Below are 24,041 nucleotides of genomic sequence, written 5' to 3' on the forward strand. Positions count from 1 at the left end.
CGCGGAAGCCGCGCACCCGCGGAGGCGGGAAAGCTGGCGCGGCCGGCTGCGTTTTCTTTCCAGAGGAAGCGGGGCCTGCCGTGCCTCCCCCATTCCCTGTTAGTCCGGCCCCTGGGAGACTTGCAGCCTGCAAGCCTGGGCCCGGATCTGTCTTCGGACTGGGGTTTCAGGCTCGCGGAGGAACCCGGCAGGGCCGTCCGCGCGCGCCCCCTGCTGGCTGTGCCGCGTGCCGTGGGCGCCAGGCCACACCCGCCCACGCCCTGGCGACGCCCCAGCCCCTGCCCGCAGCTAGAATGGCCAAGGCCCGTGGGCCCAGACCCCCGAGAATACCCACTGGGCCGCGGGTCGAAGCTGAGGTCAGCCTACCCCAGGCTCGCCCTCCTGCTTCCAAGGTCGAGATGAACAGAAGCTGCCCTATGGGGCTTACCAAACATCCGCTGCTGTGGGAGCGCACTATGAGAGCCTCCCCTTTCAGAACCTAAACCTTCCAAATGAAGTAAGAGTCATGGGATTTCGGCTTTCCTAATCCCATGGCCATTTTATCGAAATCGAGGGTATGTGACCTGACAAATGTTAAGAATTCTGGGGAGACAATTGAAAGGCTTACTTGAAGGTGGGCACTGCTTTAGAAATTCCATCATAGAGGGCTGCCCTATCTTTACACTTGGAGGGTATTCAGTCACTTTGCAGATGAGAAAACAGGCTCAGAGACTTCGGGTGATGTACTCAGGATCCATCTTGCTTTCATCTCTTTACCTGGAAGACCCATGTAGGCACAGGTGCTCAACTCCTGTTGTTCAGAGAAGGGCTGGGAGTAGCAGAGGTCCTGGAGCAAGCCAGGCAAACTCTGGCTCCCTGTAGGTTCCTGCTCTGTCCTGCCACACATATCCCTACTTCGTGCCCCACACACCTTCTCCAGAACTCCCACCCCTTCTCTCTCTGCCCTTCCTGATCAGGCTTCAGAAATCTCACACTAGCCACCCTGAGAGGCCCTTTGTCAGGAAGGGTGCCCCTGAGCTGGGAAAGAAATCTCCAGCTAGAGCACTTGGCCTTGGGCCGGTTCCTTTATTCAGCAGATACTGGCAAATTCAGAGGACTGTCTGCACCAGCCTAGGTTACCTGGCTGGTTGAGTAGCTGCTTCTGCCAGTGCCTACCCCAATCTGGAGCAGAATACTGAAACCCAGAGGGCAGAAATGTCGTTTATTTGTAAAGGAGACTACTTCAGTAGGAAGAAGAGAGAAGGACTGAGGAGCACTACAAAGATAGTGGACTGGGTTCTGACTACAATACATGTTTAAAAACTGGGGAGAGCAGCTCAATTGTGCTGTTAGACTAGGATGCTAAAGGGGTTTCTGTAAATTTCTCTTTGCAGCTCCAGCCTCTATGCCCTCCAAGGCATTTGCCAGCCCTTATGACAGTGGGAAGCCCCAGAGGAGGAGGAGGTTTTGGGGAAGGAGTTCCAAGATGCCAGCATCTGTGCTCTTACTTCATCCTTAGGCTCACAGCCCACTTATACGCATATACACTGCTTGTCAGTTCTAGTCTTTTGATGTTTTTTCTTAGTTTGAAAGAAGAGGGGTCACTTTGCCCCAAAGCAATAATAGCTCTCCTACCTCCCAACCTCCGTTTCCCAGACAGTGCCTCCTACTTCTCCAGGCTGAGACATTCTGGACTCATATGGTCTGAATCCATATGGTGTGATTGACCATGACCACCTGGACTGAGGTGGGAGGCAGGAATGGGGGGAGAAGGCTGGGCAAGCCAGAAACAGGAAGTATAGAGTGAGGTGCGGGCCCAAATCTCTGCTCAGCTGTGCAGTGGGCAGAGCTCCTGGGCAGGAGACCTAAAAGTTCTCATAATGATGGGAGAAATGAGTCCGGTCCTGCCTGTTGATGAGCTGACAGGCCTTTTCCACATTCTTGGTCATGCCAGGGGGGCCACAGCTAAACACCCCAATCTTCCGGACCTGTTGGGGGAGGAAAACATGAAGGCTAACTCAGTGTCCAGAGGGAGGGCTGGCTCAGTGTTCATGTTGAAGACCAGTAAGTCCTTGGTGATGGCTCCTTCCATGTTTCTCATAAAGGTTTGCTTTGTACCATGCGTGGTGAGGGCTGGCTCAGTGTTTTTAAGTCTAGCTCAGTTTTGGTAGACTTGCTTCCTATGGGTCCAACCTCTACCCCCTCCAAGGCATTTGTCAGCTTCAGGTGCAAGATAAGGGGCTGGGTTAATCAATGTTCAAATTAAAGGATAGCTTAGTGTCTCACTGAGCGCTAACCCAATGTTCATGGTAAACGTTAGCTCAGTGTCCAGGGTGAGGGTTGGCTCAGTATTAGTGGTAAGAGTAGCTCTGAGTTTATGGTAAGGACCAGCTCAGTCACTGAGCTGTTCCTTGTGGATAGGCATCATGGCTTCAGAAGTGGTAAGTCCCGGTCACCTGCCTCCTCCCTTAGCCCCCCAAGTAACCCCTACTTTTTTTCTGTTCAATTACCCCCACTTATCTCCCAGGTGATCAGTTCTCACCAGAAGTCAATTCCTTCCCTCATGGAGCTGGTTTGGAAGGTTTGCTCAGACCTCAGATGATAAAGGCCAGGAGAACCTTGATATGGGGTGGGACTGACCTGTGGGTGGACCTCCTGCAGGGACTTGAAGAAGGGCTCGAAGGGGGGGCGGCCAAAGTGGGTGATGGAGCGCAGGCCCGTGAACAGACTCCGGTTCAGCACCTTCTGGAAGTGCCTCTCACAGATGTACTGGGGGCACAGGGGCAGATCAGGCCAAGGAAAATCAGGGTCACTGCCTAGCTCAAGTCAGCCTGCAGCCCAGGGGACAGGGAGTGGGGTGGGGAGGGATCTGGAAGCTGAGGATCAGGACCAGCATCTCTGTGCTTCCTGCCATCTGAACCTGAGCTGTCCACCCACCTGCTTTGGCCATGTGCCCCACCCTGCCAACCCACATACCCACCTAGCTGCCCTGCCTGGCCGGCCCTGACGTACCAGCATGGTGGTCCTGAGGTCAAACTTCTCAGCCAGCTGGGTGATGTAGATGTGCACGGACACCAGGTCCTGGCAGTCATTCTCCTCCACCTCCCGGATGATGTCAGCCAGCCACTCAAACTGCCGCTGGGTCCGTGTCACCCAGATGAAGTAGATCTGGGGATACATGGCTAGAGCTTAGGACTTGGCTCATCTCAGGCTCCCTATTTCCCGGGGATCCCCATAGCAATAGAACCCTCTGGTCTCAGTCAGCTTGTGCCTTTCCCCAGACAGCCTGGGGAGATGGAGTGTTGTGGGGCCAAAGGATCAGGCTCTGGAGTGGGAGATGGAGTTACCCCAGGTCATGGAGAGGTAGAAGGGAATAATAATCTGGGGTGATGGAAAAGGACACTTGTCAAGTGAGCTGAAGGTCTAATGGGGTGGGAAGCCGCTTTTTCACACTGAGCTGGACCTGCCACTCCCTCCAATGGGCCCTCTTCAGGCTGCTGGGCTCCCAACCAAACCTAGCCCAGAGGGATATGGTCCCACTGAGGGGCATGTCACAGAACAGCCTTACAGAAGACGCTGCTACCTGGAGCAGATGGGAGTGGGCTCAAAGAGAGACTAGGGGGATGGAAGCTGTCATGGAGGGACCCATCTCCAACTTCTGAAGAGGATGAAGTGAGACTGCGTTGGGTTAAGAAGCAGAGGCAGAGGGATGCCTGGGTGGCTCAGTCAGTTAAGCGTCTTGACTTCAGCTTGGGTCATGATCTCATGGTTTGTGGGTTCAAGCCCTGCACTGGGCTCTTTGCTGTCTGGATCTCTCTGCCCGCCCCCCACCCCTCTCTCAAAAATGAATAAACATTAAACAAACAAACAAAAAAAGAGCCAGAGCTGGCACAATAGAGGAGCAGAGAAGCTGCGTATCACCCTCTAAATGCTGACAGCATATGGGCTAGGCCCTTGCCCGCTGCGTTCCTGTGCCCCTGACTCACCTGCCAGGCCCAGGGAGACAAGCAGGAGCCTGCTACCAGGTCCAGGCTGGGGTGAAGGGACCCGGTATGGAGGGGGCCTAAGGGCCTGGGCTGTGTTCCTGGAGCCAACCCAGCCCATCAGCCCAGCCTTGCCACCTCCCCTCCTTTTCCTCTTGAAAGCAGAGCCAGTTTCACTTTTGCCCCACCCTAAGTGTGCCCTTCCTTCTCCTCACCCAACAATGCTTCCTTCAAGTGCTGGCTTCCTCTGTAAGAGGGAATGGGTTTCTTTACCCCTCTCCAACTCTGTTCTTTAGGGTCTGGGGATATTCTGATCCCTGTGGAGCAAGTCAACTTGGCCTTGCCCAGATCAGGCCAAAAACAGAGGCATGAGAGACAGGCAGAGATGGATCCAGTGATTGGGATCAGGGGCCATGGGTTGGCAGGAGGAGGGGGCACTCACCTTCTTACAGAACACTTGGCAGCTGACTGATGACTTGAAGACAAGGTCTTTGAGGATGGAGGCAAAGGGGGTGACCCCAATGCCCCCTCCCACCAGCACAGACACCTCAAACTTATGCCACTCCTGGTGGCCCTCTCCAAATGGTCCATCAAGGTACAGCTGCAAGAGGAGGAGTGGGTTTGAGTTAAGCTCCACCACCACCATAGCTCTGAAGCTGGAAATGGGAGGCAGGAGTGAGGGGAAAGTGGCTACTGTGGCATTACCTGGAACAACCAGTCTCTGGATTGGGGGAGGGGAGGAACACAGTGGGGAGCCTGGGGTTGCAGGGCCACGGTCTGCTAAGGGGATGTGGGGGCATGTAGCACATCTGGCCTGGGCCTGGTCACCTTCGGGTATTTGGCACAGCCATCTCCCGTTGGAGGTGAATAGATCTCCCTGAGGCGAGTGGTCCAGGGCCCTGCTGCCCGGATGTGCAGGCTGAGCGTGTCCTCATGGGGCGCAGAAGTCAGTGTGAAGGGGTGGTATTCTGTGGTCCCCAGAGCCAAGCAGGCAATCCGCACCCACTGTCCTGACTTGTATTCAAAGCCTTGGGGCCGCTGGAACTGCAGGTGGGTCACTCCTGAGGAAAAGAAGTGGTTAGGAGGCTGCTGTCCAGGTCTCAGCAACACTGTGGCCTCCAGAGAGTTCCCCACCTGAAGCCTCACCTCTGCTTCTGGAATATGACAAGGAAGGCCTCCCCCACACCGGAAGGCGTTACTCCCCTTGAGCCACGTCCACCCTGAGGAGGAGCTATGCAGCACTGGTGCTGGTGGTCAGCAGGGAAAGGAGCCACCTGGCCTGGGCTCCTCTATTCTCTGCTGCGAGAGAGGCTCAGGTCCTCTGGCAAAGAGCTTCTCTTGCCAGCTCCCTCATCACTTCTGGCTCAAGGGCCCTGCCAACTCCACTGGCCAGGTCAGGAGATTGCAAGGTCTGGGCTCTGCCACCCCCACCCCCACCCCCACCCGCCACTGGCTTCCTCAGTACCACCCAGCTGGCCCCTTGACAGCCTAAAGGCTGGTACCTGAAGGCAGCAGCTCTGCCTTCACCACGCTGATCTCCACCTTCTTCCGGCTCAGGCTCACCAGTTTGTCCCCCATATAGATTAGTGCCGGGACCAGGAAGAAGATGTGGAAACGGGGCAGCTGGATCAGGCCGAAGCTGCCATGGATGATGAGCTGGAGAGAGTGAAGAATACAGCTCAGACCAAGCCATACCCACAACAGTGTCTCTGGCTAGCTTGGCCCTTAGCCCCTTGCATTCTCCACCCACCCCACACTCCCCAGGGCTCATTCCATCCCCATCTCTCCAAGTACTAGGCTCCCTACAGGTTCCCAAATCTAACCACTCCCAACCCCAGCCCCATCCTGCAGAGCGTCCATGATGAATGAGACTACTTGCACCTTCCTGGAACTTTGACTCTCACCCACTCTCCTGCAGTAGCCTCCTAACTGGTCTTCTACTAGGGTGCCCTACCATGACGCAGTCCCTTCAGGGCAGCCAGTGTGACATTTTAAAGTTCATTTTATCATTCCATCCCAGCTTAAAAAGCCTTAGTGGACTTCCCATTACACCACAGAACCTTGAGACGCTCTGGGCCTCTGCCTGCCAACATTTCCTCCTCCCTGTTCTTTAAACATGGCAAATCCTTTTTGCTTCATGACCTTTGCACCTGCTGTTCCCTCTCCCATGGCTCCCATGGGAGCCTCCATTTCATTCAGGCCTCAGCAGAAACGCTACCTCCTTGGGCCTTCCCTCAGTCCTCTCTATCTTATCTCCCAGTCAACTCCCTTCAGGGCACTCATCATCATCCACACTACTTTTCTTCCCCCTGCCCCACACCTCCTGCCCATTCACTCCCTGGACTGTAAAGGAAGGAGGTGTCCTTTTTTTTTTTTTTTTTCCCATCATACTCTCAGCTGTTGGCAGTTTCTGGCACACAATAGACACTTAATAACTGCTGATTCAGTAAAAGGAGTTCCTCTAAATTAATGTTTTTTTTGTTTGTTTGTTTTTGAGAGAGAGAGAGAAAGCATGACAGGGGAGGGGCAGAAAGAGAGGGAGACACAGAACTCAAAGCAGGCTCCAGGCTCCACACTGTCAGCACAGAGCCTGACACAGGACTCGAACTCACTAACTGTGAGATCATGACCTAAGCTGAAGTCAGACGCTTAACCAACTGAGCCGCCCAGGCACCCCTGTCCTCTCCCTTTAGAGACTAAGAACATCTAACCAGTCCTCCCTTTTCCATGAAATAACTGACAGGTATTGTCCAGCTCTGGTCCTTTCCCCAACAAGCTAGTCTGACAAGATCAGACACTACTTGCCCCCATTCTTCCCATCTGCTTGCTCCTAAGTCTGGTCAGTTTGGCTACTGCCTCCACCTCTTCTCAGGCCCTGCTCACTGAGGTCTCACCGGCCCCATGAATGGCCAGACCCCAAGGTCTCCTTTCATCTGCTCCCACCACTGGCAGTCTGTGGCACTAGCAACTACCCCTTCTGTTCCACTTCTGCAACAACGCTGTGCTAGCTCTCTCAGGCCACTCACTTTCCATCTCCTCCACCGGCCCTCTGTTCCTTCTCCCACCCCTGATCCTGCATGCTGCCCAAACCTGGCTTTCTCACTCTGCTCTCCTCTGTGCTCTCCCATGAGGCATGGCCAGTCAGCTGAGCCACAGCCCCTCAGCGGTTCAGTGCAGCCCGCACATGTCCACCATGTCCTGCTACCGCCTAATTCCCTGGGGCCATCCACAGCCAGGGCTGTCCTCTCTATGCCCTGACTATTCCACCATCATTTGCACCTCTGCACCAGCGCTTGTGCCCTTTCTTCTACTTGGAATGCTTTTTGGATTCCGCTCTGCCCTGTCAAATCTCAGCTTACCTCTCCTCAAGGCTTGGCCCAAGACCCATCTTCTCCCCAAAGTCTTCACTAACCAATTTGGTCCAAATGAAACTCCCTTCACTGAGCTACTGTAACTCACTGAAACACTCAGCTCAGCAATTAATCCTATATTGTCTGCTCATTTTGATCATTTCAAGCGCATGGCACTTATCTCTGCAGCAAATCCTAAGTTCCCAAGGGGTCCACTGGGCCTAGCACCAAACTAGCGCATACTAGACCTCTGACAGACAGATAACTGTTAAACTGAACTCTAGTTCCTCATTCAGCTCTCTCTTTCCCCAGCTCAGCATTCCTGAATTCCTGGGCCTTCTCCCACAGGACTAACTTAAACCTCTGTGGGCTCTTCTCTGAACTGGCTCTGGTTTCCCCAAGTTCTTCTTTCATTATGGAGACCATGCCCACCCTCAAGGCTTTCTAAGCATCCAGCCAGGCTGAGAACAATGTGAGGGTGACCTCATACTCCTCTGTTTATACACCCCATTTGGTGTTGGCTCTACTTTTAAACCACAAAGCTGCTGCAGACTCATGGTTGGCTGATGAACCAGGAGAGCTGCCGCCAGCTCAGCTTCTGCTGTGCTAGCCGTGCCCTCTTTAGCCTGGAGCAGGAGCCTGGGCATCCTTCTGCAGGTTCTACTCCACACTGGGGCCCTTTACTTGTGACTTCTCTTTCTGCCTGAAGTCAAAATGGTAACATAAGGGATAAATGGGAAGGAAGAAGTTTTGGCCCAGATATCCCCCCAGGTGAGACTCTCCTTAGAGGCCAGGGCTAGGATTGCCCAGCAGAGGGTCCTGCACGTTTCTGAGCTGCTGACTTCCCTGCTGGCAGGAAGGGTGGCTCTAAACCCCAGTGAGCCCCCAAACCCAGGAGTAAGTCAGAAAGGGGTCTTGGTCTCAGGGAGCCCCGTCTGGCCTGGCCACTCCTCTGGGTCTCCCATCTAGTTCAAAGAAGCTCCTGCTTCACCAGAAACAAGAACATCATCTCCATCCCTCATAGAAACAATAACCCCAGATGCTAGGGCTCCACCCTAGCAAACGTGGGGAAGAAGGGATAAATTAGCCTCAGCTTCCAAAGAGGGCAGAGATTTCTTTGGAAATAAACATCATCAGTTCTAGGAAACAACCTAAGCCAAGACTGGGTAGTCATCTTCACAACCATGAAGTGTTGAGCCTCAGGCAGCATGGAAACAGACCTTTCCAATCAGTGAGGACAGGAGGAGGGAGGGCAGCCCACAGACGCCAGCCTGACCCAGGCAATAATGGACTCTCCCTGTGTCTCAGGACAAGGGAGACCCCTGTGTGAAGTTCTGCCTTGAGCCAGGTGACAGATGGCAGCCAGGTGGGCTCTGTGCTTCTTGAATGCTGGCAGCCAAGCTATCATTAGTGGGGACACTGGGGCCTTGGACCTTAGTTTAGCTTCTCAGAGAGACCCTCAGGGTGCCCTTTAGGGAACTGCCCGTGTCCATGAGAAAGGCAGGCCAAGCAGAGCTATGACACAGTCACAGATCACAGTCAGCTCTGGAACTAACCAGCTGACGCAACTGATGACAAACCCAGGGAAGGTAAAGAGAACAGGACAAGAGAAGAGAGGGAATATGAAGGAAGGGAGGCAAGAGCCCAGGTTAAGGAGAAGGAAAGGGAACAGACAGACTCTTTAAAACCCATTGTATCAACAGCCTGAGTGAAGACATTTGGAGCAAGCTCATTAACTTTACAGGTGGCACTTAGCTGGGTGGGGTGCTAATACTCTAGAAAACAAGATCAGAACAAAAGTGGCAAAACTAAATTCAGATAAGTTTCTCTTAAAAAGGGTGATGCTGGGGCGCCTGGGTGGCGCAGTCGGTTAAGCGTCCGACTTCAGCCAGGTCACGATCTCGCGGTCTGTGAGTTCGAGCCCCGCGTCGGGCTCTGGGCTGATGGCTCGGAGCCTGGAGCCTGTTTCCAATTCTGTGTCTCCCTCTCTCTCTGCCTCTCCCCCGTTCATGCTCTGTCTCTCTCTGTCCCAAAAATAAATAAACATTGAAAAAAAAAAATTTAAAAAAAAAGGGTGATGCTCCCTCAAGAGTAGGAAGTCCTCCCAGGAGCCCAAACCAGCCACTGGAACTGGGGAATGAGTGGCTGGGCAGAAATGACATCTGCAAGAAATGTCGAACAGCCTAGTAGGGCTGCTACTGCAAAACCCATGTCAGGGCACCCATCTTCCAAGTGCTGTATATTGGGGTCAGTCTGCTTGACAGCCCCATACTATAACCTCCAGCTTTGAAATGAGAAGCCAAGAGGAGTCTTGAAATAACTAAGGGGATAGAAAACTGATGTCTCGGTCCCCACTGCCTCCCTGGGATCATCCTGTCAAAACCCTGCTAGCCCTCACCAGCACATAGAGCAGGATGTAGAGGTGGTGGGTCAGCCAGAAGCCCCGGAAGCTGTGGCGGCGGAAGTGGTGGGAGGCAAAGACGTACATGATGGCCAGGACCAGGAGCAGCACGACCCCCGTGAGGCCTGCAAAATGAACATGGGGTGAAGGGCAGAGGAGCAGGGCCATTCTGAGGCTGCCATGGATCAGGGTCCCCTTTCCACTCCACTGCTCTGGGTAAGGGCACAGAAGCCCAGGCTTCTCTGTTCTTCTCTCCCCACACTGGTGATCACAGGTGCCTTTTATTTCAACAGACTCTACCCTTCCCTCATAGACCTTGTCATGACTGTTATTTTTCAAGTAACTGTGCCATTTATGTCTGTCACCTCCCTGACTTTCAGGCCTACAAGAACAGGGACCAGGCTGCTAGTTCACCACTGAATCCTAGTGCCTACTGTAGGGCTTGGCACCCTGTGGGGCTTTTATAAATGTGTGCTGAATGAATGAATGAATCCATGGGGCATCTACTTTGGCCTCTAGGTCAGACTTTGGACATTGCAGGTCCTGCCCCCGTGGAGTCAAGGCTTGGCCTACGTCCCTGTAGCATCACACTTGGCTGACACAGCATGAGCAATGGCACCATTAGTGAGTAAGTGTGACCACCAGAGTCCCCTGGGTTCATCCCAGAGTTGGTGGGAGGCACCCCCTTTACAGGGGATACCAGGCCTGGGGTACACGAGAGGGCAATACAAGATTCAGGATGGAAGTGTGGGGCCAGAGAATGGCCCCTCAAGTGATTAAGGAGGAGAGAGGTGGAAATTAGGAAGATTAGAGCCCTGCAGTATGGAAAAGCAGAGGTTAAGAAGAGATCTAACCAAAGCCTGTAAAGACCTGAACGGAGAGGAGAGCATAAACACAGCCTTATCCACTAAATCCCACTGTGCAGGAATTAGCAAGCACTCTGAAGTTCAAAGCAGATCGTTTTAGGATTAAAAAAAAAAATGCTGTGTTTCACAGAGGGGAGTGAATATAGAAAATGTGTTACCCCAAAGAGGAAACAGACTGAAAATATAAACAGGTTCAAGAAGCTTTTGAATAGATTCACAGATAATAGTTCTAAAATGGGTGATTATGAAGAGTTAGGAATATTCCCCTAAACAGCCCTTGTCAAAAGACTACAAGGGATGGGGGGTTCTGCCTAGTTTGACAATGAGCCCGGTCTCTCTGACATACAGCTGGGCACAGCACTCAAAGCTACTGTCATGGTAGGTTGTGTATACTGGGGTGGGAGGTGAGGGAGTCCACTCCCATTCTACAGAGGGAGGAACTTCAGAGTGGGGCAGTAGCCCAGCCAAGCTCCCAAGAGAAGGACTGGATAGCAGAGGCTCCTACTGCCCAGGAGTACTGCCTCCTTAGGACCAGAGGGCAGAGCCTGGCTCACCGTGAGAGCCAAGTGAGTGCTACTAGGCTGCCTCATGGCAGACAGAACCCAGAGCCCGCACCTCAGAGCCAGACCAGAAATTCAGAACAGGGAGGGCTCTCACCTGGCACAGTCTGGAAGAACCACCAGTAATACTTCTGGGGAAACTCAGACCTGTCAAGAACGGAAAGCAAGGAAGGATGCTGAGAGGAGATGTCTGGGACTTCCAGAAAGAATCCTCCAGAGGAAATACCCCAACCCAGCCACTAGTGTCCCTTTCTGCCCATTTGGGACCAAGGCTCAGGTTGGTCATTGTCTGTCTCTATAATCTGGAAGGTGACACTCTGCTCTCAGCCAAGAGAATTTGCTTCTTTCCATCCATAAAGAATACCCCTACCTTGAGACACACACACACACACACACACACACACACACACACACACACGTACACGCACACACACGCACATACTCACTCACCTGTCATCATGGAAGAGGCCAGGGAAGAGGCAGGAGAGGACACTGAGTGGGCTGATGGAGAACAGGTACACATTCACCACATGGCCCGCACTGTGTAAGACTAAGGAAGACCAGGAAGGGTGGGAGTGAGCCTGGGGGCAGCCCGGTGGGGGTGTTCAACCCATTCAGCCCAAGATGAAGGACTCCAGCCACCCAGAATTAGGAGCCTGAAGAAGGACCCTAGGGATCTGTACCTCTGATCTCTAATCAACCTCCTGTTCCTCCCCCCAACCCCTGCTCCATGTATACCATCCATGAACACAGCCACAAGAGTCTGAAATGATACCATTAGAAATTCTATCTTTTGGTTTCTCTCATAGTGTGTTTTACAACATAAAAACTGGAAGAGATCACACACATGTGCACTTGTTCTGGGGTGTTGGTAACTTGTCAGCTGGAGGCTGATGAGGTGGCTCTGGAAGCATGGGAAGGGGCAGTGAGTGGCTCCTGGGCTTATTTCACACCACTGTGGGGCCAGCTCCACCCTCCTGAGGACTTCCAAGATTTATACTCAAGTCAAGCCCAGAGAGAGAGGAGGTGCTCTCAGAGGAGGGGAAGCCAGCAGGGGGGGCGGGGGCGGGAGGACAGAGACAAGAATCCCTGGGACCCCCAGGTCCTGCCTGTGAGGATGATGGCAGTGGAGGCAATGAGACGATGGAAGTCCACGGCGGCATCGAAGGGTATGTAGCGGTTGAGGAAGGTCTCGCGCAGGAAGGTGATGAGGTTGCGGCACATGGTGAGCAGGATGTAGGAGAACATGAAGGAGATGCTGGCGGCCGTGCCCCGGGACAGGATGATGCCCACGCGGGTGGTGTCTGTGATGCCCATGTGGTGAGCCCCGAAGGCGTAGTCTGTGGAGGGGCCCAGGTGGATAAGGGGGTCGCAGTGCAGAGGAAAGGGTGCCGCCTACAGGTGGAGCCTCCCCAACAGCGGCCTTCCTTCAAGCAGGCCGGGCACACTGGCAGGAGCCACACCCCTGGGGCTGCCCGCACTCACAGTAGGCCCGCTCCAGGAAAAGGCCCCCGGTGATGGCATAGAACACGGCCACACAGCCGATGTGGCGCCGATAGTTCTCCACAAAGCGCTTGAACTGCTGCAAGGTCTGGTGGCGACGGCTGCGCTGAAACTTCTCCCGATGAGCCTCCGTGAACAGCAGGGGCTGGAAAGACGTTACCCTGGGAGACACGAAGACTTGGCTCTGGCTGTGGACCTGCCATTAGTGCAGCCCGCCTCCCCAGCAGAGAAAGGGCATCGAGTTGCTCAAACCAAGCAGGGTTCAGACCCCACAGGCTATATACCACACTCTTCAAGCCAACTGTCAGAGTAGGGGCAGCCTTGCAAGAGGTCACTTGGTCAGTTCACCCCAGGAGATACACTCCCTCTACCCCAGTTCCCACTCACTCAGTCCTCTCCCCTCCCAGTCTGTAGCTCCTCACTCTTACCTGCTCTGTTCTCATTTTTTACTGGAAGCTCAGAAGACACACCCTCCAGGAAGCCTTCCTTGACTTCCCAGGTAGAGGTGAGCACTTCCTTGAGCTCTGAAGCCCCTTGCTCTTACCACTCTTACAACATTCTTCAGTGGGACCTTGTAACTGTCAGTGTACCAGACCATCTTGTCAGACTGGGATCTTCTTGGGCATGGACTGCTCATCCTGCCAGCACCCCTGGGCTCAGGACCATGCCTGGCACCCAGTAATCACTGTATGCATGCTGAAGGGATGGATGAACTGCCTGGGCTTAATTAACAGGAGGAGCAGGCGTACTTCTTGCCAAACCTCCGTCGAATCTCCTGGGGAGGGTCTGTGTCCATGGGGCACTGCAGTCTCTGTGGTGTCCACTCCACCTCAGCGTTGCTGCGGGGACAGCGAGCACTCACTCTGGGGGAGGGACTAGGACAGAAATGAGAGAGATAGGACCTTGGCCGCCTGAGCCACTTGGTCCTCTGCTGCCCCTGTCTGCCTTCAGACCAACTCTGTTGGGGAAGGGTCAGAACTGTCAGACAGGGGACAGCAAGATTCCCACAGAGACCTAGAGAGAGAATGAGTCAGATCCTGGGGGTCCCAGCCAAGGGTACACATACAAGGGCATCTGACCCTGGCAGCAGGTGAGTGCTGAAATCCACCAGGCTCTCTGCTCTTCCTGGTGCAGGGCTGCGTCCGCCTACAGTAAGGAGCGTTTTTTTCTAATATGCATGAAGACACTACATAGGCTAGTGGGGCCCCTGATACCAGGCATTCTTGGGAGAGAAAAGGCAACTCCCCAACCCCAGCCTCCCTCCAACATTCCCAGATGAGGGCTCACCATATCTTTTCCTGGCTGACGTAGGAGGCTCGCCGGCACAGGTCCTTGATGACCTCAGGCACCTCTACCCCTGCAACACAAAGATGGACTAGGGGACGGCTCAGGGCCCAGAGCCCAGGAAGACCTGGCAGCTACCCCACATCCATACTGTAGAGGGCCTCTGGCCAGTACCCTTGCCTTTGGGTGCCCTAGTCTCAGCCTGTGTTCTCTGTGGAAACTAGACCCAGCCATGAGTGGGCAGACAGAAGGCCTGAAACAAAGTTGGCCAGGCAGTGTCCCCTGGACATGTATCCACCTTTGGCCCCACTCCTAGGACCGTTATGGGGTCGAGTTCAGGCTGATGGGGTAGAGTTCAGGAACTGTATGCAACTTGCCTGCTAGACCATTCTGCCACTAAAACCCTGCTCAACCCTCCAGCCTAAAATCTCCTGAGAGTTAAGTGTAGATCTAGGTGGTGCACATATGGAGATCACCATAAAATTCTTTCCACTTTTCTGTGTTTAAAAACGCTCATAGGGGCACCTGGGTGGCTCAGTCAGTTAAGCATCCAACTCTTGATTTTGACTCAGGTCATGATCGCACAGGTGATGAGTTCGAGCCCCATGTCGGACTGTGCACTCACAGCACAGAGCCTGCTTGGGATTCTCTCTCTCCTTCTCTCTGTGCGTCCCCTCCTCAAATTCTCTCTCTCTCTCAAAATAAATAAATAAATATTAAAAATGTTCATAATAAAATGTTGGGAGAAAAACACTCTCCCACGAGCCACGCATTCCTCTCTGTCTGAGCTGCACAGGAGGGACAGTGCAGGAGTGAGCTGCAAATCCAAATCCTGGGAATATCCAAGTCACTTCTAAGTGCTAAACCAATCTTGAAGATTACCCTGGTCCTACAGCCCAGAGGGCAAACATGATTAATCTGAATTTAATGAAATCAGAGTGTTTAAAACAAAGTATAGATGTTTATCCCTCAAATTTCAGCAAATGGCAAATGTGGCAAAGTGATAACTAAAGGCAAATCTAGGTGAATGGTAAAGGGATGCTCCTTGTGCTATTCTTGTACCTTTTCTGTAGGTACATTTAAAATGTTTCAAAGTAAAATTTGAAGGAAACAACAAGGCACAACAACAATTAAAAGCAAAACAAAACAGTACTCAGCATTACTCTTCTACATAACCCTCACTCTCCCAGCCAGTTCGTCTCCTCCACCCCAGGGGCTGGATGTTCCTGGGACTCTCGCCTGGGCTCACTTCCAGGCACCTGCCCCTGCTCTGCCCTCAGGCCTACATGCCTACTTCCCTGGCTGCATGGGAAAGGTGAAAAGCTGCTGAATCAGGGGAGCTGGGTGTGCACTCCACCAACTCTCCTCCCACCTTAGGCAGGTGAAGCCTTGACCAGAGTCCCAGCTGTGCCCTGCCTAATTTGCCCCCCTCCCACATGGATCTAGAATTGGGCTGCTCAGCTCCCCCAAGTTCTCATAATCCTGGGAGGGACTGGGTTTGGTCTCAACATGACCCAGTGAGAAACTGTGAAGGTACCATAAGGTCAGAGTAGACCACAGAGTCCTGCTACCTGTCCCCTGCTCTCTCTGGCTGTAGCCCCCACCCACCTGAGTCAGACACAAGTGGGACGGGAAGTAGGGGGAAGGACAACAGAGGTGGGTCTCCATGCACTCAAGCACACATTTCCTGAGCACGCAGACAAGGCATATAAAGGCAAACAGAACCAGAGCACCCCCCTGCCACCAGATACCCCAGCTCAGATGAATATGGCCTGGATAGGGCTGTTACAAGGAGATTCTACAGTCCCCTGTCCTGGGCACCAAGAACAGGGGCCTTTGACAGACAGCTGGGAGAAGCAGAATTCTAGCTGCTGTCCCTCGCCCCATCCTGACCCTGCCCACCCCAGAAGCAAAGCTGCATTATGACTCTTGTGGGCTGTAGGCACTATTGCGTTCCTAGGCCCCTTCCTCCATTAAACAAAGAAAAAAATATACATATATGTATATGTACATATGCGTATACATATATGTGTATATGTATACGTATATATATATACACATATATTTATAAAATATAAACATTTTTTACATTCATGTTGATATAAAGAAGAATATAATCCAGGCTGGATGTATTATCACATACTTATTATTATTATTATATTCATTCTTCTGATTTTAAAAGAAATTAAAACATTTCTGTGGGCTCCTAAAAGTATGTGGGCCCTAGGCACTGTGCCTGCTGTGTCTACTGGATAGGTCAGCCCTAAGGCCAGGCCACCCCACCTTTGACACAGAGCTGCGTGAAACGGAGCTCGCTGTCATGGTCCCGCAGCATGAAGTGGAAATCCTCCCACGTCAGCTCCTCCTTATCCTGGAAGCCCGACTCCCGGAACATGGACTCCACCACCTCAGTCAGCTGGGCCTTGGACAGGCAGTTGTTGGAGATCTCGATGAAGGACCTGGGGTTAGGGGAGGGAAGCCATCAGGGCCTGAAAAGAGGCCTAAGGCCTAGACATGAGGGCCCAATGGTCAACCCACCAGGCCTTCAGAGCCCACATGGAAGGGCCCCAACTGACCACGTTCCAAGACCCCTCCTAGTTGTAACAGTCTTTGGCTCTGCGGAGGAGGAGGAAGAGGGGGAGGAAGCCCCTGTTCTTGACCCTTTGGCTCCCACCTTTATATCCCACTTTTTCCCCCAGCAGTCCCTGCCCTAGCCCACTCTTCTGGCTATCCCACATGACCAACCTCAGCATCCTGATGAACTCGTCCTTGGAAATGAGACCATTCCCATCAAAGTCATACATGCGGAACATAAGACGAGACTTCTCCTCAGGAGAGCCTGGGAGAAGGAGGACCCTGTGAGAGCCCCAACCTACCTGCCTAAGTCCCAGGCATCCCAGAAGGGGACTCACATGAGTGTGACCCACTGCTGGGCACAACGAGGTGTTATTCTGCTTCCTGACATCTACCCAGATGTCTGCCATGGCTGGAGACCTGGTCCCAGCACTTCCCCATCTCTAACAGGTAAGCTACCTTCCAGCCTCAGTTTCCAGCCCCTTCCATCTTCTCCTACCTGGAAAATTACTCCCTTTTCCTTTACCTTTCATGAAGACCACCAGGATGTCCAGAAACTCCCGGAAGGACAGGTAGCCATTGCCATCTTTGTCAGCAAGAGAGAACATGGACTCTACAAACATGTCCTGGGGCTTGAGGCCCAGGGACTCGGCAAATTCAGCTCTGCTCAGCTCACAAGTCAGGGCCTCCTGTACCTTCTGTGAGGAATCCAGGGGCAGGGTGCCTGCATCCGCCTGGTCGATGTCCAGCACCTGCACTCGGGCAGTAGCAGAGGGAGAGAGAAGGAGACAAGACTTCCTTGATTTGTAGTTGAGGCTTATAGGAGCCACCTTTTCCAGGCATCTGCCCAGCACCCTGTCCCCTCAGCACTACCCCCATGCCCTGCAGGTGGTTCCTGGGGCCATTTGTCCTACGGAACCCTGACTCTCTATGTTAGCTGACTAGACCAGGGATGCAACTTGATCCAAGCAGGCAATCTAGGATTGGGACTGAGATGTCTCAGGTCTGTCTTGACCTGAGCACAGGAAAACTTGGAAGTTGTAGACCACCCTGTTCTTCCAAGTGCTCAGAGACACAGACAGAGGGAAGTAAACACACAGAGAAAATGGAGCAGGCTAAGAGAGAGGGGTGACCTTGTTTGCTGGCAGCTTTCCCTTTCCTAGCCCCTTCCAGGCCAGGTCATAGTCCTCCCTTTAGAATTCCTGAGACATCATCATATCCTCAGAGTCAACTGACCCATTGTCAGTCCTAGCTTACACTGAGTTTTCACTGAGAAAAAGCCTCAGCTAAGTTGAGAAAAATCTGGGTTTGGGAAAGGAGAATTCCCACCACGGGCTACTTGCAGCCCACCCAGGGGCTGCCCCAGCATCAGAAGAGACGGTGAGGGTAGTAAGCAGGCCACGGGCCACAGCACCTATTTTTCCTGACATCAACTGGGGTCCCCTGGCCCAAGCCTGGCTATGGTTTCATGAGCAAACCTTGTTGCTTCAAACAATGAGCTTTAGTGAAAAGAGCCTGGGGCTGGTGACAAAAGACCTAGGTTCCTGTCCCAGCTCTACCACCCACTTACTGTGTGACCTCAGGCAAGTCTCTTCACTTGTCTGGCATCCATTTTCCTACTTATCTCACAGGGCTATTGTGAGAATCAACACCAGCCATTGTATGGAAAGTGTTTTGAAACCTGAGAACACTGTGCAGGTAGAAAGGGGTGGCAGCTGCCCCCAGGACACAGTAGCACTCTCTGTCACCCCCCACATAGGAGGTCCTGTGGCCCTGATGGGTCCTGACCTGAGTGGAGGTGCCCAGGTCCTGCCTGGGCCCTGGCAATGTATCACTCCACCTGGAGGTTCTTCCATTCTAGTGCATACTCAAGTTCAACTAGTTTGAGGAGTAAATGACAAGCATCATGTGCCTGGCACATAGTTAACGACCATTAAATGCTCTTTTCCCTCATGAATCCTCTCCCCAGCCAGCCAACCCTGCTCCTTCTCCTCAAATATTAATTTTTTTGCCATTTTTCTGGGCACCTCTGCACAGTCCTTCTTGCTCCTTTCCTCTGAGCCCAAAATTTTCCACCTCTTTTTAAGTCCTCACCAAATTTGACCTGAACCATGACCCTCCACTGGCCTGAAGACTTTATACCTTTTCTGACCTTCTAGACTGCTTATCTCCTGGATCAGTTTTGTATCCAGGATTCTTTACCACTTAACCTTCCTTTCTGGGCATGTCCCATCTTCCCAGAGGGATGACAAACTCCTTTAGTGGGAGGGGGATGGGCATGCTCTATAAGCTCTATTTATCTTATCTCTACCAAGCTTCCCTCTCGACCATTCTCCACCCAGGCTGCTTTATTTCTGTGCCCAATACGGATGCCAAGTCTTTGCATTTCTCTTCCTGACTTGTTTCCCCACAGCCTCTCAGTAATTCTTGGAAGTCTGCAAGGGAAGCACTCGCGCCCTATGGTGGCCTCTGGCAGCTGCACTCTTCCAAAGAGGGGGGACCAAGGGCTTTCAGTGTCCCCACACTGCCTGTCTAGCCCTAGATTTCTGCAGCCTTTTGGTCAGGATGAGTCAAGTAAGGGCAGAAAGCTTGGACAGCCCTGAGGAGAGAGCTGAGTGACACATGCAGAAAAGCTCCTGACATGGCCTCCCTAGAATGGCACGGGTGGACACGGGAGCCTCTCCTTACAGAAAGGCTAGGTGATTGGGCCAAAAACGCAGTAGAACTGATTGTTAGTGTCAGGGCTCCTGACTTTCCCTGGAATCACCCCATGGCCTGTGCAGGTAAGGGAACTACAGGCATACATGCAAGGAGAGATCTGACCCTACATACACACCTGGGAGAAAAGGTGCCTGAAAAAGGTCTCCAGTAGGTGGCTCCTTTGTTCTCGTGTCACAGCTGCCCTCATGAGCTCCTGCTCCCGCAGTTCCCACTCCTGGAACCTCAGCCCACTCTCCTTCAGGGCCCCCCGAAGGTTTTCCACCAGCACCTGCCGCTCTTCCTCCACATTAAACAGCAGCACCTACGGAAGCAGCAACAGGCGGAGCAAGCATTTGTCAGAGCCTCTTGAGGCCAGGAGCTGTACATGAGCTTTGTCAGGGGCCACTGGAAAGAGTGCCCTCGGAAAAGAGATATACTGTTATCTCCTAGACTCCATGTGCTCCGTGGGCTCCATGGCTTGCTTATAGGCACAAAGCTAGCATTCAAAGATGCATGTCTGAAGCCACCCTTCCCTCTCTATTCAGCCCTGAAGAGAGGGGAAGGCAGGGGGACAGATGATGGAGGGGACAGAGGACAGACAGTCAGAGCCGAAAATCAGCCTGTGACTGAGTTCCCCTCCAAAATTTCTAAAAAGTCACTAGATCCTAAAAACCAGGCAACAGGGAAGAGGGCCTGGCTTCTTCTAAGGACTCCCAGCTAAGACCTACTGGGGCACCCTTAGAAAAGGAGGGGGGAAGACTGTGCAAGAAGGAGGGACTGTGGAGATCATGTCACCCAGCAGGCCCAGAGCAGGATGAATGTGTTCAAGTTTATCTCTCTATCAGGTACTACAGCAGAGACTAGAAACCCAGCCTGATTCTGTGCTCCTTCTCCTCCCATGGCTGCCTCCCTGGATGTGGACAAGGAACCAGGGACCAGCTGGGCCATACCAGGTCATATTCCTTGGGGATCTTAAGCAGCAGGGTGCGGCGTCCTCGGTTGTTGGACACGATGAGGTTGACTTGCTGGGAGGGGCGCAGCTGGATGGTGCGGAGCACAGAGAGCCTGCCGTCCACCACACAGATCTGCCCAGGCTGCAGGTGCACCAGCACAGGCCGGCAGGGCTCCTTGTGGCCCTGCCATTCCAAAGCTGAGGAGAGACAGTGCTGGGTCAGCTGGGGCCAGGAGGAAGGAGGCCAGCTTAGGGCTGGAGTTAGGTCCAGGCCTCCACAGCTCCTTGCTCCTTCTTAGGTACTGAGAGTCAGCCCCTCCTAACAACCCCTTGTACCTCTAGCATATGTAAAGAATAATAAGTACCATTTCCTGTGTGTTTACTATGTGTGCAATGCTGTACCAAGTGCTTTGCGTGAACTAGTTAATTTAATCTTTGTATATCTGTGAGGTGAGTGCTATTATTGGTTCTGTTTTACACATAACAAAAAATAAGTTTAGAGACATTAAAAAATCTGCCTAAGACCCAAAAGCTCAAAGTTGTGGACCAAGATTCCAATCCTCAACGTGATTCTAGACCTTCATTAATTACTTCTCTATTGCCTGAAATTCCACTGTAAGATGCCACAAAGCATCACTTCCCCAGGACTCTAGAGAATCATAGTATGCCTATGAAATGTATGAATGTGACTTCTTCCCATGAGTCTATTACATCTCCTTTATTTGGGACCATTAGGAGAATTTATGGAGGGTGGAGGACTCCGGGTCCAATGTCCACCTAACGCCTCCATGGCTCTTCCCAGCTGGCCTGGCTTGCTTAGAGGCCTAGAAAAGGGAGGCCTTTTCCTTAAGCTGCTGAGGTGGGGGAGGGGACTGCAGCCCTGAATCATATCTTCTCCACCACCACCCTGGCCAGCTCCAGGCCTACCTTCCATGCCCCCCACGAGCTTCTCAGACATGACACTCTGGCGGTCCTGGCCCTGGAGCCTCTTGAAATTTCTCCTCCGGAGCCGGGCAACAATCCAGGCACTGAGCAGACTCACTGAGAGGGCAGAAGCAGTAGGATGCTCAAAGGAAGGTGGGGGTCTGGGGAAAGCAACTGCCCTTTCCTTGGCAAGACCCCCTGCTTTCCCCACCTCCTAGGTCAGCCCATTCAATTGTCTCAAATTGAATTGATGGGGGGTGGGTGGGGAGGGAGCTTTGGGTATCACTTAAGATGCCTGCACAGCCTCCCCTGCTTCCACTGTGCAGGTCCCTTCCCAGGCAGAGACTAGGTCCAGAGTCCTCGTGCCAAAACCTGGACCCACTCTGCCACTCTGCCAGTGGACCTACACACAGCCATGCCAAAGACTACCTGTCAAGCCTTTGCCCCAGCTAGTTCTCAACTGGTTCTCATGCAGGGGTTGCCTCTGACAATTTCCCAGGCCCAAGCTCCTGGAAATAACTGTAAATTGTGGCTCCTAACCAATCTGGGCCCTGAAGGGACCCCAGGAGAACAGGAAGGCAATTTTCCCTGGAGCTGACTTATCTGTAGGTCAGATACTTCTCATGTTCCCTCCTGTTGTGATGTTGTCCTCATGTGCCCAGAGGAATAGTACTCTGCATGATCTGTTGTAGATGAAACCACCCCACTCCCACCTCTCAACTTACAAATTTCACACAACCCCACCCTGCCCATCACTTTTACCCAGAGGGAAGCAGCAGAGAGCTCCAATGGTGACCCCAAAGCCAAATCCACTGCCTTCAAAATAGTCCCACATGATGGAGGGAACACAGGCTGGCAGGCCCTCAGTGCTGAGCTGTCTTGGCTGTGGGCAGGGGTCTCCTGGGGAGACAGAGGAAGCTAGAGTACTGGGGGGGTTGGTGCTGGGCCAGAGGCTCTGGCACAGAATCACTGAGGAGTTAGGGTGACAGAAAGGGTAGGGTGGAGGACTTTTGAGTCTCAGAGGGCTGGGAGCTGCTTACCCCTGTCATTATACCAGGAATGTGGTGTTTGCCTACTTGGGTAACAAATGGGGTCAAAAATGCACCTCAGCCTCTGTCTCTCACACGTACACATATGTATACACACACATACACACACACACAGAGTTCACTTGTCACTGCTGTGGGATTAGGATATCCTCATGGCACTGGGCCCTTCTGATGTCACACCCACCCCAGGCTCAGCCCAGCCAGATGGAAGTCTCCTCTCTAGGTCTCTCTGAGTCTCAGTCTTGCCCTCACTTGGGTACCTCCTGGGGTTGTGCCGAAGGGGACCTACACATCCACATGTGGCCATGTTTTTGCCTAGAGCCAAAGTTCCCAAGGGCAGAAACATTGCTCACTGCCTCCTTGGGGTCTACTGCTCAGCCACATCTGAACCAGGCCCACAGCTGGGGAGGGATGAGGCACCAGACCCCAAATCCCTCCAATCACCTCCTGGTCTCTCACCTGCATGCCAGAAGAAGACATTGGGCTGCAGGGCACTGGGGCTCGTGTTGATGACAGCCACTAGAACATCCCGCAGGGAAGTGTTTCTGATCTCCACAATCTCTTCCTCAGAGAACAGCCTGGGGGTGGGAGAGGTGAGGAGCTACTGCAGTGGTAGACGGAGAGGCCTGAGGAAAGAGGCCTAGAGGGGCTGAGGACTCAGTGCGGTCAGTTGAGAATCCAGGGCCCATGGGGTTGCTTACTTTACACACTGAGGGCCTGGGGCCCGGGCCAATGGGGGGTTGGAGGAAGGGTCCAGGAAGGCCTTACCCATTCCTAGTGTTCTCAAACCAGTAGCGGTCACCATCCCGCAACCGCACAAACTGGTTGAGGACGATGGCACTGAAGAGAGGCCCAGGGTCCCCATGGCTCTCCAGAAGCCCCCCAGGGAGCAGCTCCAGTCGGGACAGGTCCTGGTTATACAGGGCAGCTGTGGCCTCCAGCACCTGAGGCCAAGAAAGGACAAGAGTGAGTGCAAAGACCTGGCACACACCCTGGGGCAAAGAGCTAGTTCCCAGGTATCAGCCTCAAGGATGATAATAATAAATGACAGTGACATTCACTCCCTTATTATGCCCCAGGCACTGCTCTGAGTGCTTTACATAAGTTAACTCATTTATGGGAACTCACAGATTCAGCTGCCTATTTTATAAAGTTGGAATAAAACAGGCAGCCAGTTCCCTATGTAGCTTGCTCTTAAAAAGGTATAAAAATTGCAATCCCTATCAAAATAACACCAGCATTCTTCACAGAGCTATAACGAACAATCCTCAAATTTGTATGGAACCAGAAAAGACCCTAAATAGCCTAAGCAATCTTGAAAAAGAAAACCAAAGCTGGAGGCATCACAATTCCAGACTTCAAGATGTATTACAAAGCTGTAATCATCAAGACAGTATGGTACTGACACAAAAACAAACACTCAGATCAGTGGAATAGAATACAGAACCCAGGGGGCACCTGGGTGGTTCAGTCAGTTAGATGTCTGACCTCAGCTCAGGTCATGATGTCACAGTTTTCTCTCTGCCCCTCCTCCACTTGCACTGTCTCTATCTTAAAAAAATAAATAAAAACATTAAAAATTTTTAAAAAAGAATAGAGAACCCAGGGGGGAAAAAAAAGAATAGAGAACCCAGAAATGAACCCACAAACATATGGCCAACTAATCTTTGACAAAGCAGGAAAGAATATCCCATGGAATAAAGACAGTCTCTTCAGCAGATGGTGTTGGGAAAACTGGACAGCGACATGCAGAAGACTGGACCTGGACGAGTTTCTTACACCATACACAAAAATAAACTCAAAATGGATGAAAGACCTAAATGTAAGACAGGAAGTCATCAAAATCCTCAAGGAGAAAGTAGGCTAAACCCTCTTTGACCTTGGCCATGGCAATTTACTCAACACGTCTCCAGAAG

General features: G+C 52.6%; 1 protein-coding gene across 3 annotated transcripts in view; it reads right to left on the bottom strand.

Moving 5' to 3' along the window:
- Window positions 1-518: 518 nt before the first annotated feature.
- Window positions 519-24,041, bottom strand: part of DUOX1 (dual oxidase 1) — a 35,176-nt gene continuing 11,653 nt past the window's right edge. The window contains exons 14-35 of one of the 3 annotated variants that reach the window (XM_047862604.1): window positions 22,894-23,069; window positions 22,585-22,703; window positions 21,839-21,976; window positions 21,080-21,193; window positions 20,151-20,350; window positions 19,337-19,522; window positions 17,027-17,252; window positions 16,672-16,765; window positions 16,210-16,385; window positions 13,930-13,999; window positions 13,392-13,481; window positions 12,625-12,803; window positions 12,249-12,479; window positions 11,590-11,689; window positions 11,237-11,286; window positions 9,711-9,838; window positions 5,465-5,618; window positions 4,791-5,023; window positions 4,405-4,563; window positions 2,992-3,147; window positions 2,620-2,748; window positions 519-1,967 (exon numbers count right to left, since the gene is read on the bottom strand). In XM_047862604.1, the coding sequence (XP_047718560.1) occupies window positions 1,845-1,967; window positions 2,620-2,748; window positions 2,992-3,147; window positions 4,405-4,563; window positions 4,791-5,023; window positions 5,465-5,618; window positions 9,711-9,838; window positions 11,237-11,286; window positions 11,590-11,689; window positions 12,249-12,479; window positions 12,625-12,803; window positions 13,392-13,481; window positions 13,930-13,999; window positions 16,210-16,385; window positions 16,672-16,765; window positions 17,027-17,252; window positions 19,337-19,522; window positions 20,151-20,350; window positions 21,080-21,193; window positions 21,839-21,976; window positions 22,585-22,703; window positions 22,894-23,069 (3,231 nt within the window). In that variant the 3' untranslated portion in view covers window positions 519-1,844. Of the gene's footprint in view, window positions 1,968-2,619; window positions 2,749-2,991; window positions 3,148-4,404; window positions 4,564-4,790; window positions 5,024-5,464; window positions 5,619-9,710; window positions 9,839-11,236; window positions 11,287-11,589; window positions 11,690-12,248; window positions 12,480-12,624; window positions 12,804-13,391; window positions 13,518-13,929; window positions 14,000-16,209; window positions 16,386-16,671; window positions 16,766-17,026; window positions 17,253-19,336; window positions 19,523-20,150; window positions 20,351-21,079; window positions 21,194-21,838; window positions 21,977-22,584; window positions 22,704-22,893; window positions 23,070-24,041 lie in introns of all 3 variants that reach the window. The other 2 variants (XM_047862603.1, XM_047862605.1) reach the window with 2 other exon arrangements.

This window comes from Prionailurus viverrinus, chromosome B3 (assembly GCF_022837055.1).
Source record: "Prionailurus viverrinus isolate Anna chromosome B3, UM_Priviv_1.0, whole genome shotgun sequence".
Classification (NCBI taxonomy): Eukaryota; Metazoa; Chordata; class Mammalia; order Carnivora; family Felidae; genus Prionailurus; species Prionailurus viverrinus.